At 44.8% G+C, this 16,044-nt stretch overlaps 2 protein-coding genes and 1 long non-coding RNA gene across 4 annotated transcripts; 1 reads left to right on the forward strand and 2 right to left on the reverse strand.

Moving 5' to 3' along the window:
• Positions 1-323: 323 nt before the first annotated feature.
• Positions 324-1,172, reverse strand: LOC111850426 (5-hydroxytryptamine receptor 4-like). Its single transcript, XM_023824314.2, has one exon. It carries the CDS (start codon positions 1,170-1,172, stop codon positions 324-326), a length of 849 nt encoding a protein of 282 aa, XP_023680082.2.
• A 2,867-nt stretch (positions 1,173-4,039) lies between these two features.
• LOC111850207 (alpha-1A adrenergic receptor-like) lies at positions 4,040-12,386 on the reverse strand. Of its 2 annotated transcripts, none has more exons than XM_023823872.2 (2): positions 11,085-12,386; positions 4,040-5,140 (listed from the first exon to the last, which is right to left on the reverse strand). In XM_023823872.2, the coding sequence occupies exons 1-2, from the start codon at positions 12,037-12,039 to the stop codon at positions 4,671-4,673; spliced, it is 1,425 nt and encodes a 474-aa protein (XP_023679640.2). In that variant the 5' UTR covers positions 12,040-12,386; the 3' UTR covers positions 4,040-4,670. The 2 variants fall into 2 exon arrangements, 1 of the variants encoding a protein (XP_023679640.2); XR_002839732.2 differs by lacking the exon at positions 11,085-12,386 and adding an exon at positions 5,504-6,117 and having other exon boundaries at positions 5,014-5,140.
• LOC140582350 (uncharacterized) lies at positions 6,117-7,630 on the forward strand. The gene is made up of 3 exons (XR_011985283.1): positions 6,117-6,778; positions 6,868-6,922; positions 7,361-7,630. It is a non-coding gene; the product is annotated as an uncharacterized lncRNA (long non-coding RNA).
• Positions 12,387-16,044: the final 3,658 nt, after the last annotated feature.

Below are 16,044 nucleotides of genomic sequence, written 5' to 3' on the forward strand. Positions count from 1 at the left end.
CACTTCAATGAAACCTATTAAAACCTGTGTAAACACACCATTTTCAGCAATCTTTCTCCACAGCGTGGGCATGTTAAAATGTCAACACTTGTAGTCTGTTTAGGGTTTCAGAATAGATCTGCTGATGCATCCAGGTTAGTTTATCATTTGATGAGCAAAGCCTTGATGTTTTATTCTACTTGGTGTTTCTCATGTCTGTTTTTGATCCACATTATTTGCCTAGAATTTTACGAGAGCTTTTTGTGCCATTTCTCTTCCCCCATAAAAAAAGAAAAAAAAAATAGTTTTAAGCTTTCGTCTCCACTGCTATGGCAACAGGCATCTCAGCCGGAGACCGTCACCATCTCCGAGCCCATGTGCCTGCTGCGATTCGGGGGGGTGAGTCGACCATCTTGGGGCCCTGGGACGCACCTCCGGCAGCCCAGGATGTTGGCAAAGGCGTGGCGGAAAGCTGCATTGAAAAAGGCGTAGAGGATGGGGTTCAGGGCGGAGTTGGCGTAACCGAGCCACAGCACGAGCTCCATCACCCACGAGTTGATGCTGTACCCCAGAAGAGGGTGCGCCAAGTTGGCGATGAAGAAGGGCAGCCAGCATAGCAGATATGCTCCCAGGATGATGCCCAAAGTCTTGGCTGCTTTCCTCTCCCTACGTGTTGTAGAGTCTGGCTGCAATTGGATGGCGCCCTGGGTCCGGGTGGCTTGGTTCTCCACCGTGTTGATCTGCCTGACCTGTTTCTGGGCCACCAGGAAGATCTTCCAGTACGCGGTAGCCATGAAGACAGTGGGCAGGAGGAAGCTTACTGTGAAGGCCAGGACCGCAAAGGGGGCAGTCATCACCAAGACGCATTTAGTGGGCCCATGGCCCCCAGCGCGTTCGTCTGCGACCTGGCCAAGCGTGACGATGGGGACGGACACCCCGATGGGGACGAACCAAGAGAGAAGCAGCAGGCAGGAGATCTTGCGCCGGGACATGCGGGTAGAGTAACGCAGGGGGTCGCACACGGCTAGGTAGCGGTCCAGAGCAATGCAGCTGAGGCTGAAGATGGAGCTGGTGCAAAATGCCACGTCCAACAGGGAGTGGGCGATGCAGACCGACTTCCCGAACATCCAGTGATCCACCGTGCGCACTAGGCTGAAGGGCATCACCAACACCGCCACCAGCAGGTCGGCCATCGCCAAGGAAACGATGAAGATATTCGTCGGTGTGCGTAAATAGCGATAGTAAGTCACAGAGACCACAGTCAGCAAGTTCCCTAGGGTGGCGAAAGTTACGATGGGCAACAGGAGTAACAGAAGACATGATTTCACCCCTGCACTTTCATGGTATCTCATGGTGCAGTTCCTGAAATAATTCTCCTGAATGTTGTAGGCTTTCTCTGCGGCAGAGAAAAAAGACGTAAACACACGAAACATCTTTAAATCAGCTTCGGTGTACCGTTACACAGCAAGATGGAAATGACGGAGTACCTCCATAACATCCTGGTCTCTTGATAGCGAACGTTTTCCTTGACATCAAGCCGTGATTGTCGTGTGCTGCGATATCCTTCCTCCTCCAGCTCGCAGACTCTTTTGTTCTCATTACCAGCGGTGATCTTGTTGTCATTTGAGGCCACATCACACGAATGAATCATTAACTAAATGGGATTTTCTGACGCGAGGCACGGTAGCTTCACACACATGTAATGGGTCTTTTATGCTTTTAAGCTCTTGAGAGAGCATGGTGGTTGCTAGTAATAAAGTCTTTTGGGTTTCTATGCTTCTTGTTATGCTGTTACTTAGAAGCATCATCAGCGCACTGCAGTGCGGGGGACTTGACAGAACCCTGATAAGTTCTGGCTAACTTGATCTTCCCAAAAGAGTCGTGTTTGAAATCTCATCAGTGCTCATTTTTAATGTCCTGTTCGGGGGGGGGGGGGGGTGTGGGGGTCCACACTGAGAGCCGATAGGCACGAGGCAGGGAACGACCCATCACAGGACAAACACATCTATGGGCAATTTGGTAACTCCAGTTAACCTCACCCTTTTGAACTGTGGGGGGAAAACCCCATGAGGACGGGGGGGAAACATGCAAACTCCACACATATGGAACTGTGGTGGAGACTCGAACCCAGGGCCAAGAGGTGTGAGGCAACAGTGCTACCCACTGCGCCACCATGCCCCAATTTACAACGTAAATTTTAATTTTAAATGAATCCATTAGCATCTTTTCATTACACGTTATATTACAAACACTGTTTTTCGCCAAACAGCCATGTCTGTATATAGTGCTTCACCAGACCATTGCACCTTATAAGTAGGACCTTGAAGTAAGACACTTGCAGAGTAGCTGTGGTGGTCCAGCCCTCTGTGAGCTTCTGTTGTGCACCGGACACTAGATTGTCCTGGTGAGGCCCTTCTCAAAGCTTCCTATTTCAACCAAACTCGAGACACGCTTGTGTCCATCTTCCCTCAAAACCAGCACCAGATTGTGACTACCAGACTGTGACCGCAGGTGGCTCAGTGAAGGCGGTCAGTGGGGGGGCTCGTTCCCAGCATGTTCCTCAGTGGGCCGGAGCGGAGGCCCAGCCAGTTACGCTGGTAATGTGGCCAACTCTGTTGTTTGGTAGTCATGACTCATCCGGCTGGAGTAACTAAAAAAATAAAACACTAGCACCAGCAATGAGGACTGAAGTGGACTTGAGAATTAGGGAGTCTTTACAAATTTTTAAGTATGGCTTCTCAGATCAAAGGCATTCAGCAACTGCGTGGTAATATTCAAAAAGTCCAAATGGAACCAGTCAAAATGTTCAAGATCAGCAAAAACAAGACTTCCACACAGAGGTGGAAAGTTCAGGTCCAGAAAGTACAAATCCAGACCGAGATTTTGTTTCAACCAACCAGCTGAGTACTCTGTAACTGTGACTCTTTATGCTCAACTGGTTGGTTGAAGCAAAACCTTGGTCTGGATGTTTACTTTATGAACCTAAACTTTCCACCTCTGCATCTATATCTTCTACTAGAGACAGCACTGCTTGAAGCCCATGTGACAGCCTAGGCAAGCTTCACCACTGGCGCCCCCTGTCTGCAACACAATGAAATTGGACCGCTGTGTCTCCATCTTCCTCAGAAGATGCAACCCTACGTGGCTGCCTATGTTGCCTAATGGTTTGTTAATTATACGTAAATCTAATCTCAAGTTTACCCAAACACAGTGAAAGGTTTTTTTGTTTTGTTCTTTTTTTGTAAATTTGCAAATCTCCAATGGCAAATGTCCATTTGGTCATGTAAAACAAATTAGGGAGTTAAAGGCTTCAACAAACAGGTGGATGCCTGCAAAACTAATAAGATCTGCCTCATCCTGGATAGATATTATTCAGTTATGTATTATGTATTATTCTGTTCTGTTATGTCGAAATTCCCCTTTAAGGCTTCGAGCTGCAAATCTGAAATTAAATTACCTTGCTGGAGTGGAGCGTGGACGGTGTGCAAACGTGGCAAATAAAAAATTACTGAAAGCATAGTTTCTGCATTCTGTGTTATTTTTCCCAATTTGAAGGCATTCTATGGAACATAACAGAAGAGGCAGGACTGTCAAAAGCCAGCGTTTGTGCTCTGTCCACACTGACCTAATTTATGGATTTTTAACGATTAAATTAACGCGCAGTTAAAGCTGTTCTTCCCGTTTTCAGGAAATGCTTACATCAGTATATTCTGGAGCCAACATCAACTAACAATTTATTTTTTAGTGCAACTCATTAACTTGGGAAATGAGTTGGAATAAAGTAGTCAGACTGCTTTGCAAGTAAACAAAATATTCAGAGACTACTTACATGGATTCTTAAATATCTGAAAAACAGCAACTGCCTCACTACTTCACAAGCAAATACACTTACATACTAGCCTGTAGGCCTACATTTACTTAAGAGTATTAGTTAAGATAGACTTACTCTTTTTCATAAGTATGGCTGCAGTCTGAATTGAAATATAAAGGAAAAACTGCGTTCCCCAAAAAGATTCTAAAAAAAAACAAAACAAAACACAGAAATGGGTCGTATTTCACGTACTTTGTGCACACAAGTTGACATTTATTATTTTTTAATGCAATCGTCATGAACCAGTTTTGCCACTGTAGCCATTTGCGTTTACATGACATGAAAATAAAAACACCCAATGTTACGTCATAAGTTCATGTCCATTCTCATTAGCGCAAAGTTTGCACCCCCCCCCCCAGTAGCGGGAAAGCTTTGGAAAACGAAAAATTCTCACAAATGTCATCCATTTACTCAGTGTTACTTTAAAACGCTCTTGTGAAGCGTTTCAAGACAGATATTTAACCCCCCCAAAAAAGTTTAAACACCAATCACACCGACAACTAACAATATTAAAGATCACAAACTGGACCACTCTCCTGCTTCCTGATTATCAGCCAGGTGGAAATTTAACACACAAGGCAGCAATTAATAAGCTATAACGTAAAAGACGAAGAGGAAATAAAACTTTATTCAATACTTTCCGGTCTTCTAACAAAAAAAAAACCCAACAGAGATCAAAAGCGATGGGAGATGTAACTGGACATTTCGTAACGATGCCTTACGCCCAGGTTTGGGTTCGCTTTTTAGGTTCCTGCGATTTACTTCAGCGCAACACATAGCTTACTCCGGGCCTCCATTCCCGTTTGGGAAGGAGGGGGGTTTATGGGTCATGGCTCATCCGGTTATACTCATCGGCACTCTGCAGGAAGTCCGCTCCCAGAGGCTCCCTCTGAAACTCCGAGGAGCCCTCCGGAGACTGGGAACAGGGGTCCCAACCATTGAACCCCCCCATCTCCGAGCCGGGTTCGGGGCTGTTGCTGACGCAGCTGAGACTGGGGTTAGCAGAAGAGACGGTCCTGTGGCTCCCGTTAAAACTGGAGAAGTGCTCATCGAGGAACTCCTTGCGCAGGTGATTCGAAGGGGTCAGCTGGGGGCTGCGGTAGTTGTAGGCGTTCCAGCCCGGACGCTTCCTGCGGTGGCATTGGCATCTGAGGATGCGCAGGAACGCTTGCTTAAACTCCCGGTTGTAAGAAGGATAAATGATAGGGTTCAGGCAGCTGTTGAAGTAGCCCAGCCAGAAGATCACTTTGAACAGCGTTTCTGGTGGTCGTAGGTTGCTGTTGAATGAGCCTGAGACAAAAATGGGAATTATTAAAACTGTATTATTACATAAATCCATCTATCCAACCAACTTCAAGTAACCGGTGTTGTTTTGTGTTGGGTGCGCATATATGTGACGCACTTTGAGACGATGTTAGAAAGGCTGCTCAAAAAGATGATTTTAATATAACGAAAACATATCCAATACAGGGGAACATGAGGCGTGAGGATAAGGACACCTTTGATGAGACGTCGATTTATTATGACAGCTTCGTGAATATTAAAGGAATTATTGGAAATATCTTGGAGAATTCCGTTTACACCATCGAACATAGGCCCACACATTAGACCAAAATTAATGAAGTCGACAAGGGTAAATCGGTAAATTCTTACCTAACAAACAGCAGATTCACCCGTGGCTGTTATTAGGGGAAAGGCTTTTAAGCAAAAAGAGTTATTTAATTATGCACTTACTCACTGCAGCTTGATTATCGGCCAGGATTTTAAATAGCGGGGCTGCCAGAACACCGGCACGTGCCTGGACTGGGATGAACCTCATCAATATTCATGGCATTAGCTGCGCAGTCACGTGCCGTGTCCCGTTTTAAGCACGATGACAGCATACGCTGGGACGGCAAAAGGCGCAAAGTGTGGCTACACGTGTCTCATGAATGCCACCTAGTAAACAAATACACCCTTATCATTTGTTATGAAGTGAATATCATAGATTTATTATATATTAAATACCCACCGGCTTGTAAATGTGCGCTTTAATCTTATACACGCGAATACTTTCTTGGTCTCCAGTTAATTCTGAGGATATGGGCTTTTCTTACAACTGTAGGTCGCAATTGGAGTCCAGGTGTATTTTTTTAACAGTCCAGCAGGGGGTAGAGTTGTCTAAGGGCTGCACGCGACGGGTCGTTTCCGCTTGCTTGACGGAAAAAGATGGAATTTTTAAAAAAAGAACAACCGATAAGCGTATAAACTTTAAATTTCTACTCAACAAATCTTTAGTAATGACACGCTAACATGATGTACGGCACGGCAGCGGTGCTGAATTGGTGTCCGTTTCAGAGTGTGTTCTCATAGAGGGACATTCTCAGGTTCTGTCCTCCGGGACCCTGGTCCCTGGAAAGGTCACAGGCGCCCATAACTCAAAGTTCTGTCCGATTTTACGAGCTCACTAATCCCTGTGGATTTACTGACCGATAATGCAATATTTTTACTCCTCCACATCTGCACATCCATAACCCCCATTTGGGCTGTTATACTGTACGAGGCTTGCCGGAGCGCAAACTACCGGTTTGTATGGAGACGCCATTGTGTTCCCCACCGTCCGCAATGCTGCCACTGCCGTACAAAGTACAACTGGCCACCGACTGCCCTGCCCTCACAAGCCCAATTAAAGTCTTTAAGATTTTCCGGAAGCAGCTGCGGAAGGGGGCAGTTTTTTCCAGCTTGTTCCCATTTCTTAATGCACTCAGGCAGATGTCTGCCATTCAGATAATCATCAGAAAGACTCAAAGGTTTTTCAAAAGTTTTTCTCACGGTCGATCACGAAAACTGGTTTCATCTCGTAAATTCACTAAAATGCAACTTAAAATAGTCTTAGGCTACAACATGTATAGGATTTTAAATGTAATCGCCCGCTATAATTATAATCAGGTAAAAACTGACTTCTAACTGGGCCTTTTTTTCGCAGATCCCATGAGAGTTTTCATTAATTTGTGCTTTTTCTTTATTCTGAGTCCCAGGCTTATGGCGGGTGCGAGGAAGTCGTGACAGACTCCTGAAACAACACAGGTGCAGGTATTACAAAAGCAAGCATAAAGAACTTTGCAGGTTTGCAGGGTCTTAAGCCCATCTGAATGATACACGTTAATGTGCCTTTCTATCGTGTCCGTAAAGAGGCTTTAAAAATCCCCGACGAGAAACGAGTATTTAAAAGGATCTACTAATTGAATGTATTGCAGGCACACATGCTAATCAGTGCTCCATGCTTCCAGAAATTATCTTTTTAATTCAAATGTACAATAGTGGCTGCACTCATAAATCTGTTCTTTGAAACCGCACGAAGAGAATTTCTCATAAACTTCACCTATATACTGTGGATGCCGGTAAACGAGACTATCTATTTAAAAAAATCACAATCGCAGCATTGTCTTGACCAGAAAGAGCCATTTTGTGTGACAGATGATAACCAAGAACATGAAAGGTTCGTTCAGTTAATGTTGTTTAATTTTGCAGCGGGCAGTACCACCGAGAATAAAGGCGCTGACTTGACACGTGACTCTGCGGGAATCGCTCGGAACCGACGCTGAAGCAAACCGACTCCCCACCCACAAGCAAAGCAGACCGCTCAATCCCAGGTCCATTTAAATGGGTGAATAGCTCATTTTCTCACTGCTGGTGAGGGATCCCAGTGGATGCTGCCCAATGCATTTTCCTTCCGTTTATTCAAACCAAGAGTCTGTACAGAAGCGGTACGGAATTATATGCAATTCTGTGTAGCTTTCAAATTAACTGAACGTAGTATAAAGTGGCCAGACCCTCTTTTTCGTCTCCTAGGACTTCAGTCACAAGGCTCTCACAAAATTCAATGCGAGCAGTACTTCCTACATAATTCTAGAGAGACTCTCTTACTGTTTCCTGCAAGCACACAGCTCAAACTCATGCCTTGTTCCCAACCTTGCTGCAGGATACAGCGAGAAGCCAAAAGCAGGTATAGAATACATAATGACACATGAACAAAAAGTAAATGAGAAAGTTAACGCTTTAGGTGACGGTTGGAGCCAGTCACGGATGGGCAATGCTGACATATTGACGAATGTAAGTTTGTTTTCACGCCCCCAGACAGAATGACTGTCAAATGCTACTGTAGTTTTGATTGACACTCATTGAGATTGTGTGACAGTCCCCAGTCCTCCGCCTGAATTGCTACAATGTGTGCAGGGAGACAAAGAAAAATGGAGGAATCTGAATGAAGGAAGAACGGGGCAATGTTTCACTCTTTAATAATAATAAAAAATACTCCTGAAAGCTTCTGAGCTGGTCAGAATCGGCGCTGTTGACAAAATGCACTTTGTCATGCTTTATTGTGGCTAATTAGGGTGTTATTTCGAAGTATGTTCCCACGTGGGGTGGTGTGGTGACTGGATTGTACTGCTGCTACACGCCTTCAAGCCTGGAGTTTAAATTCTGTTTATGTGGGTGTGTGTCTCTGTGGAGAAGGTTTTCATGCTGTCCCTGGGACATTTACATTTCCTGATTAGTGTGTCTAAACTGCCTATTGTGTGTGTGCCCTGTGATGGACTGGCATCCCCTCCAGGCTGTACCCCTGCCTAGTGCCCTGTGATGGACTGGCATTCCCTCCAGGCTGTACCCCTGCCTATTGCCCTGTGATGGACTGGCATCCCATCCAGGCTGTACCCCTGCCTTGTGCCCTGTGACGGACTGGCATCCCCTCCAGGCTGTACCCCTGCCTATTGCCCTGTGATGGACTGGCATCCCATCCAGGCTGTACCCCTGCCTAGTGCCCTGTGATGGACTGGCATCCCCTCCAGGCTGTACCCCTGCCTAGTGCCCTGTGATGGACTGGCATCCCCTCCAAGCTGTACCCCTGCCTAGTGCCCTGTGATGGACTGGCATCCCATCCAGGCTGTACCCCTGCCTAGTGCCCTGTGATGGACTGGCATCCCATCCAGGCTGTACCCCTGCCTAGTGCCCTGTGACGGACTGGCATCCCCTCCAAGCTGTACCCCTGCCTAGTGCCCTGTGACGGACTGGCATCCCCTCCAGGCTGTACCCCTGCCTAGTGCCCTGTGACGGACTGGCATCCCCTCCAGGCTGTACCCCTGCCTAGTGCCCTGTGACGGACTGGCATCCCCTCCAGGCTGTACCCCTGCCTAGTGCCCTGTGATGGACTGGCATCCCATCCAGGCTGTACCCCTGCCTAGTGCCCTGTGACGGACTGGCATCCCCTCCAGGCTGTACCCCTGCCTAGTGCCCTGTGATGGACTGGCATCCCCTCCAGGCTGTACCCCTGCCTTCTGCCCTGTGACGGACTGGCATCCCCTCCAGGCTGTACCCCTGCCTAGTGCCCTGTGACAGACTGGCATCCCATCCAGGCTGTACCCCTGCCTAGTGTCCTGTGACGGACTGGCATCCCCTCCAGGCTGTACCCCTGCCTAGTGCCCTGTGACAGACTGGCATCCCCTCCAGGCTGTACCCCTGCCTTCTGCCCTGTGATGGACTGGCATCCCCTCCAGGCTGTACCCCTGCCTTCTGCCCTGTGATGGACTGGCATCCCCTCCAGGCTGTACCCCTGCCTTCTGCCCTGTGATGGACTGGCATCCCCTCCAGGCTGTACCCCTGCCTTCTGCCCTGTGACGGACTGGCATCCCCTCCAGGCTGTACCCCTGCCTTCTGCCCTGTGATGGACTGGCATCCCCTCCAGGCTGTACCCCTGCCTTCTGCCCTGTGATGGACTGGCATCCCCTCCAGGCTGTACCCCTGCCTTCTGCCCTGTGATGGACTGGCATCCCATCCAGGCTTCCATGACCAGGCTAAGCAGTTGATGGACAGATGGACTGTTTCCACCTCGTGTAAAATCAGTTCAAAGATGCAAAGTAGTAAATCAAGAGGAATATAATTCTTAAACATGCTGTTATTTTGATGTGCTAGTTGAATTCTACAGTTGTATATATACTTCAAAAGGCCATCTATATCAATAAACAAAACTAAAAATTTGTAGCTAGTATAATGTTTGTTTCATCAATATATTTCTTCCACGTGCTAATGGTATATGTACTACAACAGAAAAGTATTTACAAAGCTGAATCAGTAATCTGTAATATCTTCTGACTTCTGCTCCCGAATGAAGTTAAACTTAATGCAATCTAAATCACATTTTGTAACGCTGTGACTTTGCTAAATTAAATTAAACTAAATGTCAGTTGCCATATGCAATTAGATTCATTCGTGTGGGATGCATTTGTTAATCTGCCGTTGAATTTAACGCGAATTAATGAATTAATCGGGAGTGTATGAGTTACGGCCAACGTTAAAGTAACAGAGACAATAAATTTGATGACTAATAATATGAATGCACCCCGATCTCGGTCTTTGAAGATTTATATAACCACGTATAGGCTTTTGGAGGGCTACTTATTAAACGCGCTTCGTGGTGAGTCATCGGTTCACCGCGAAAGGCTATTTTCTGCGGTAAGCATTAAGAAACTCAGGGCAGGATTTCAACAGGAACCGATGTCTGAGGATCACAGGCATAATGAAAATGAGAAACTTGCGCGTGGTGTGATTAGAAGGAACTTACAAGCGTGTACATACGTAAGTCGGTATTAGCGAGAGACTGCTAGACAGACGGATGGAGTTATGAAACTGTATGGTGAAATGACATGAAAACGACCTATTGTTTGATTTTGATTGAAAATAATGTCACAAACAGTCTTGGTCAGTTAATTATATTGCCTACTGAGTTAAAACTTTTTGAAATACTGAATAATCACCGATTTAGAAATACTAGCCTACAAATATGTCGGGCTGCATCTTCCCTAATAAGCTATTAGACAGGTCAGCACTAGTTATAATGGCAATATATATTAGAAATATTATTGGCTATATTTTATATGGCTAATCTCAGTACTTCAGCTTTGACATTCACAAACGTGAATCTACTGAATCTCGACGACCCGTTTGCCGAATTTGTATACAGGTATTCACAAGTTTGTATTTTTTTTCAGTTATGCTTAATGGCTTAAGTTTGTTAATTATCGTATAACTTTTACCCTTTTCCTGAAACACACACAGGCACACAAAGGAAAACAGGGTGAACTGCAGACCTTGCTGGCAGACCATTAATTATTGACTTTAGTAGGATAAGTCGTTTAGTAATTTTCATTTTTTCATGGTGGTATGTGAGGCGGGTGCGTGAACAGGAATGGACGCAACCTACCCATGGGAAGTACTAAAAAGAATGGTAACCAGCAGAGGATGAACATTCCCACCACGACTCCGAGAGTCTTGGCTGCTTTCTTCTCTCTGGAAAATTTATGCAGTTTCACCGCAAGCGAACATTTCGCGTGATGCCCCTTCCCTTTGCCAGCTGCCCCGCAGTCCTCCTGGGGCTGCGCGCTTTTCGTGTGGATCCTCAGTATCAGCTCGTTGGAGTCCATCCTCTCTCTCATCACCCCGGCCTCCAGGTTCTTTGTGGTCCTTTTAGCCACTATGTACACGCGGCAGTACATAGCCAAAATAACCGCCAGGGGTATGTAGAATGACCCGAGGGACGAAAACAAGGCGTAAAACGGCTCCTGGGTTATGAGGCAGACGGTGTCATCCGGTGAGGGCGGCTGCTTCCACCCAAGCAGGGGTCCGATGGAGATGACCAGGGAGAGCGCCCACACTCCCAGCATGGCCAGCAGCGCCCGTCTCTCCGTCACAATGCTCGGGTATTGCAGGGGGTACCGTACCCCGATATAACGGTCTATCGAGATTACGCACAAGCTCATAATCGAGGCGGTGCAACACAATACGTCCACGGCCGCCCAGATATCACAGAAGATCCTTCCGAATACCCAGTAGTTGAGGATCTCCAAAATAGCCGATACGGGCAGCACGCTGGTACTCAGCAACAGGTCGGCGATGGCTAGATTTACGATGAAGTAGTTGGTCGGGATGCGTAGATGTTTGTTGCACACAACCGACAGAATGACGAGTATGTTCCCCACTATGGCAGACACTATAAAAACCCCCAGGACCATGCCCAGCGGTACCGCCCGGGTGAGGTCCAGCGGACTGACATCGGTTTCGTTCTCGGTGACTTTGGAGATATTGGTCAGACGCGTCTTCCTATACAGCTCCGAAGAAGCATTGCCGCTGCCCGTAAGGTAATCAGTGTCCACACTCATTTTGACAAAGGACCACCTCCATTTCAAGGCGATATTTATACTCAAATCCAAATCACATTACATGAAAATCAGCTTTCCTTCCCTTCGCTCATCACTATCTCCGGATGCTCCGGATGGAGACGGTGTCTAACGTTCTGTGGCTCCACTGAATTTGCGAGATGTCGCTCCCGCGGAGGCGCAGCCTACCTCCAAGAAGAAAGTTCACTTTTCTACCGTGGTCTTGTTTCCCTGCTGCTTTCCCTGCAGACTCCTTCCCTCCGCGCCTCTGCACCGCCTCCAAAGTGCGCCGATCTGGGCGCGACGTCTAAATGACTGAGCGCTTCGAGGAGGGAGAGAGTGACCTCCTCACGCTGATGGACTCCCTGAACTACCGTAGTAAGCCTGTAGTACGCGGTAAACCGCATTTGACCGATTATTATAAAACTATTAAACTGTAGGCATTTATATATTACAACCCCTGAAGATCTTAAGTAATGCACGCGAATAATTTTAGGATACGTAATATGCGTGCACATACCTGCAAACAATTATGGGACTTTTAATATACACTAATAAAATTCTTATTGCTTCATCAATATATATTTTGATTTGTAACGTTTATTTTATTTTGTCATTTTAAAGCAAACGTTTCTGTAAATCTATTGAGTAACTCGAAAGTGAAAAGTAATGTCACCAAAAATGGTTTTTATTATTATTATTATTATTATTTTATAATTGTTTGTTTGTTGTGTCTCGTCTTTTAAAATTACGCACATTGTATACGCACTCCACATTTAAACAGAATTAGTGTCCCAATCTCTTAGAAACTGTATTGCCACCTGGTGTGCAGATGCAAACCCCATACAGCTAGGCGTTGTTTCCAGGACAGGTCACATGGCGCCGTACTTGCCCACCTGTACCTGCAAGAGTAGCTTCGCCTCTCCCGGCTGTCGGTCGGCAGCGCGTGGCTGCTCTGCATGAATCCTGCGTTTCTGCAGATGCTAATATCTGACAGAAGCCCTGGTCACAATCGGTAATTCACACTGAAATTACTGATTATAATTATTGATAATTAGTATGCTCATCAGCAGGGATACTTGTGGTGAATGTAACAGAATCCAGCCACGAAATTTATCCTGAATATGTTTAAATTAAGCTCTCCCATCTGTAGTGTAGGACGAACAGTGAAAAACGGAATGGATCACATGAGATGAGATCATAGAGAGTTCACTGGTTCAATCACCGTAACTGGGTAAATGATATGTCACCGCTGGGCCCTTGAGCAAGGCCTTGAACCCCAAACGCTGTTTCTCCCTGCGCACTCATCCTCTCCTAAGGCGGGTTGGAAGAAGCAGACAGCAAAATAAAAACGTAATAGTCAGTGTAGCTTTTTCCAGTTCCCTGCCCTGCTACCAGCAATACTTCAAAAGCATGTGCACATGAGAGCATGAGCTTCACAATACCAAGCATTTCAGTGTTTGTTTATGGGTGAATTAATGTTATGAACCAAGGTTGAATGCAGTTGAATTTTGTTTCAATTTTGAAAACCAAAAACAGCGTCAATATCGCAACATTGTTTCAAAGTCTTACTTTTCAACTTGGGTTTCAGCAAGGTCTTGCGTCAACTCTGAAATAACATTGAATTAAATATTGATTTTGAAAAATGAATGAACGTTGAAATTGTAACTCTGTTTCAACGTCTCACTTTTCAACATTGTTTAAACTATAGACTTATAGATTTTCCTTTTCACTTTACACTATACATAATTGTGCATTCAATTATATTATAACCTAGTTTGGAATTGGGCCAAAATGACAATACACTCAAGAGCTGTATGGTAATTCCCACACAGAGTTGAATCAGGTGTGTTAAACGAGGGGAAACCCAAAAATGTGTACGGCTGGAGTGTGACACCCCAGCTATAAAAACATTTTAAGTTGAGAAAACGTAAGCAAATAAGGCACGCACACACACACACACACACACACACACACACACACACACACACACACACACACACACACACACACACACACACACACACACACAAACCATTCACTCCTTTGGGCAATTAGGTAACTTCTACAACTTAATTATTTAAGTTATAATTAATGTTATACTTTGTGACAGAGGAGATGCAGCAACTTTATTACTTAAGTTATAAACAATGTTGTCAACCTGAAATGCGCACTCATTTACAGTAGCCAATATACAAGCATACATTTAATTAGCTAATATTTTGTAATATGGCAAACATAAAACTCAATGTCCAGATAACTCAGAGATGTAGATATACTGAGCACAAACTTTGTTACAAGATAATTAGCAAATAACTTAAGATATTGTTTAGACTCAGCTCAAGAAAGTATTCAGGCGGCTGACAGTTCTAATGAAACTTCAAGACCAAGTTTGTAAAAAAGTGAATCATTCTTTTGGAAAAAATATACATACCTTTAAAAATTTGTTAATAAAATAAGACGCTTCAAAATAAGACACTTGCAATTAAGATACAACAGCAGATGAAACATAAAAAATAAACATAACCTAGAAAACAAACGTTAGGTTTAATATATTGTATAATTACATTTAAAAAAAATCCAGAGCCATTAGACTCAACATGTTTTCTTCAAACGTTTAAAATGTTTCCTGCAAGAACTGTTACTATTTCAATGTATTTTCAAAGCAATAACACTACAATGAAAATCAAATATAACTTGACTAAAAAAATACTCTGGACATTATACTGTGTGAGTTTCTTTTGCTTCCGAGCTAGACAGCAGTGTCATTTGTACAAAGTGCAATGAAATTCTTACTTGAATGCCTTCCCCACAGACTACAGACAAATGCTTTTGGAGGGGGTGCATCTATGGAGAAAGGAAACGACTTCTGCATTAGGAAAATTGCGTTTTAGTTGTTATACCTGGGTAGGTAACAGGTTATACACGGATTTAGCATGCAGTTCTTTGTTTTGGTTAGTTGTCTCAATACAGTTATTTACCGTCAAGGCTCCATGAACCACTTGTACAATGAGAGTTACTTTTACTAAGAAAATACCGAACCGGCTAACTGGGAATGGGGCGCCGTCCCATTCCGTATATTTTGCCAATCGTGATCTTTGCCCACCAGAGATATTAAGTATTAACCATTCATCAATCATTTAATCATCTCCCGATCGACCTGGAAGCATGCGGAGATCGATGTTTTGGGCACCTCTGCTATGGGTAGACAAAATGATAGGTTATCCGTGGATTAGATACGTGCATTAACACTTGGAGTAGGCAAGATACGTTCCCCCCTGCCCCCCCCCCGTGCAAACATCAATTTTCGCCTTTGGTCCCCATCCGATTTGTAAATGCTGCAGGTGGTAAGTGATCCTGTATTGTGTTCTTAGATCCCCCCCCACAAAAAAAATATATATTACCAGCCACCACTGCGGCAGCCCATGTACTTGCATTTTTTTTTTGCCGTTATCTCGAGATTATCTAGTTATTTTGAGATGACAAGTCTCATTTTTTCGTGATATGCCGTTATCTCGAGATAATTATTTCGCTATTTCGAGTAAACAAATCTTGTTTTCTCAAGATAAAGAGAATATTTAGCTGCCTTTGCTCCCCATCGCGTTTTAAGAGCACTTGCAGCTTATGTTCGGTTCACTTCACATCGATAACTACGGGTTGCCCTGTATGTCTGCCAATGTGTGTCTCGAGTATAGCACGTTTCACTTAGTGGAATAACCCCCAAGGATTCAGACAGTTTGTTTGCATTTGAATGTGGGTGTGAAGATTTGTTTATATCAAATTACAGTATTTTTTTAATTAACATTTTCACGTGTTGTGTAAATTGATATGACATATAGCAATTTAGGAACAGGACATGATTTGCACTTCCCGGTAAAACACTACACGGGAACGACACATTTATTTTAACGTTAAATACACGGATGCACACATTAAACAACACAGGTATGCCTGCATATATGAGCAAGGTACGAGGAACCTGTGGCGTCACACTATGTTTATCAGGGG

The sequence above is a fragment of the Paramormyrops kingsleyae genome, chromosome 24, assembly GCF_048594095.1.
Source record: "Paramormyrops kingsleyae isolate MSU_618 chromosome 24, PKINGS_0.4, whole genome shotgun sequence".
Lineage (NCBI taxonomy): Eukaryota > Metazoa > Chordata > Actinopteri > Osteoglossiformes > Mormyridae > Paramormyrops > Paramormyrops kingsleyae.

Bases quoted from the DNA above. Each gene is read 5' to 3' on its own strand.
- LOC111850426 (XM_023824314.2), bottom strand. From the start codon at position 1,172: ATGGCCGACCTGCTGGTGGCGGTGTTGGTGATGCCCTTCAGCCTAGTG.
- LOC111850207 (XM_023823872.2), bottom strand. From the start codon at position 12,039: ATGAGTGTGGACACTGATTACCTTACGGGCAGCGGCAATGCTTCTTCG. The intron at 5,141-11,084 runs GTAGGTTGCGTC...TTTTTGTCTCAG, and splicing joins CTTTTTAGTACTTCCCATGG to GCTCATTCAACAGCAACCTA.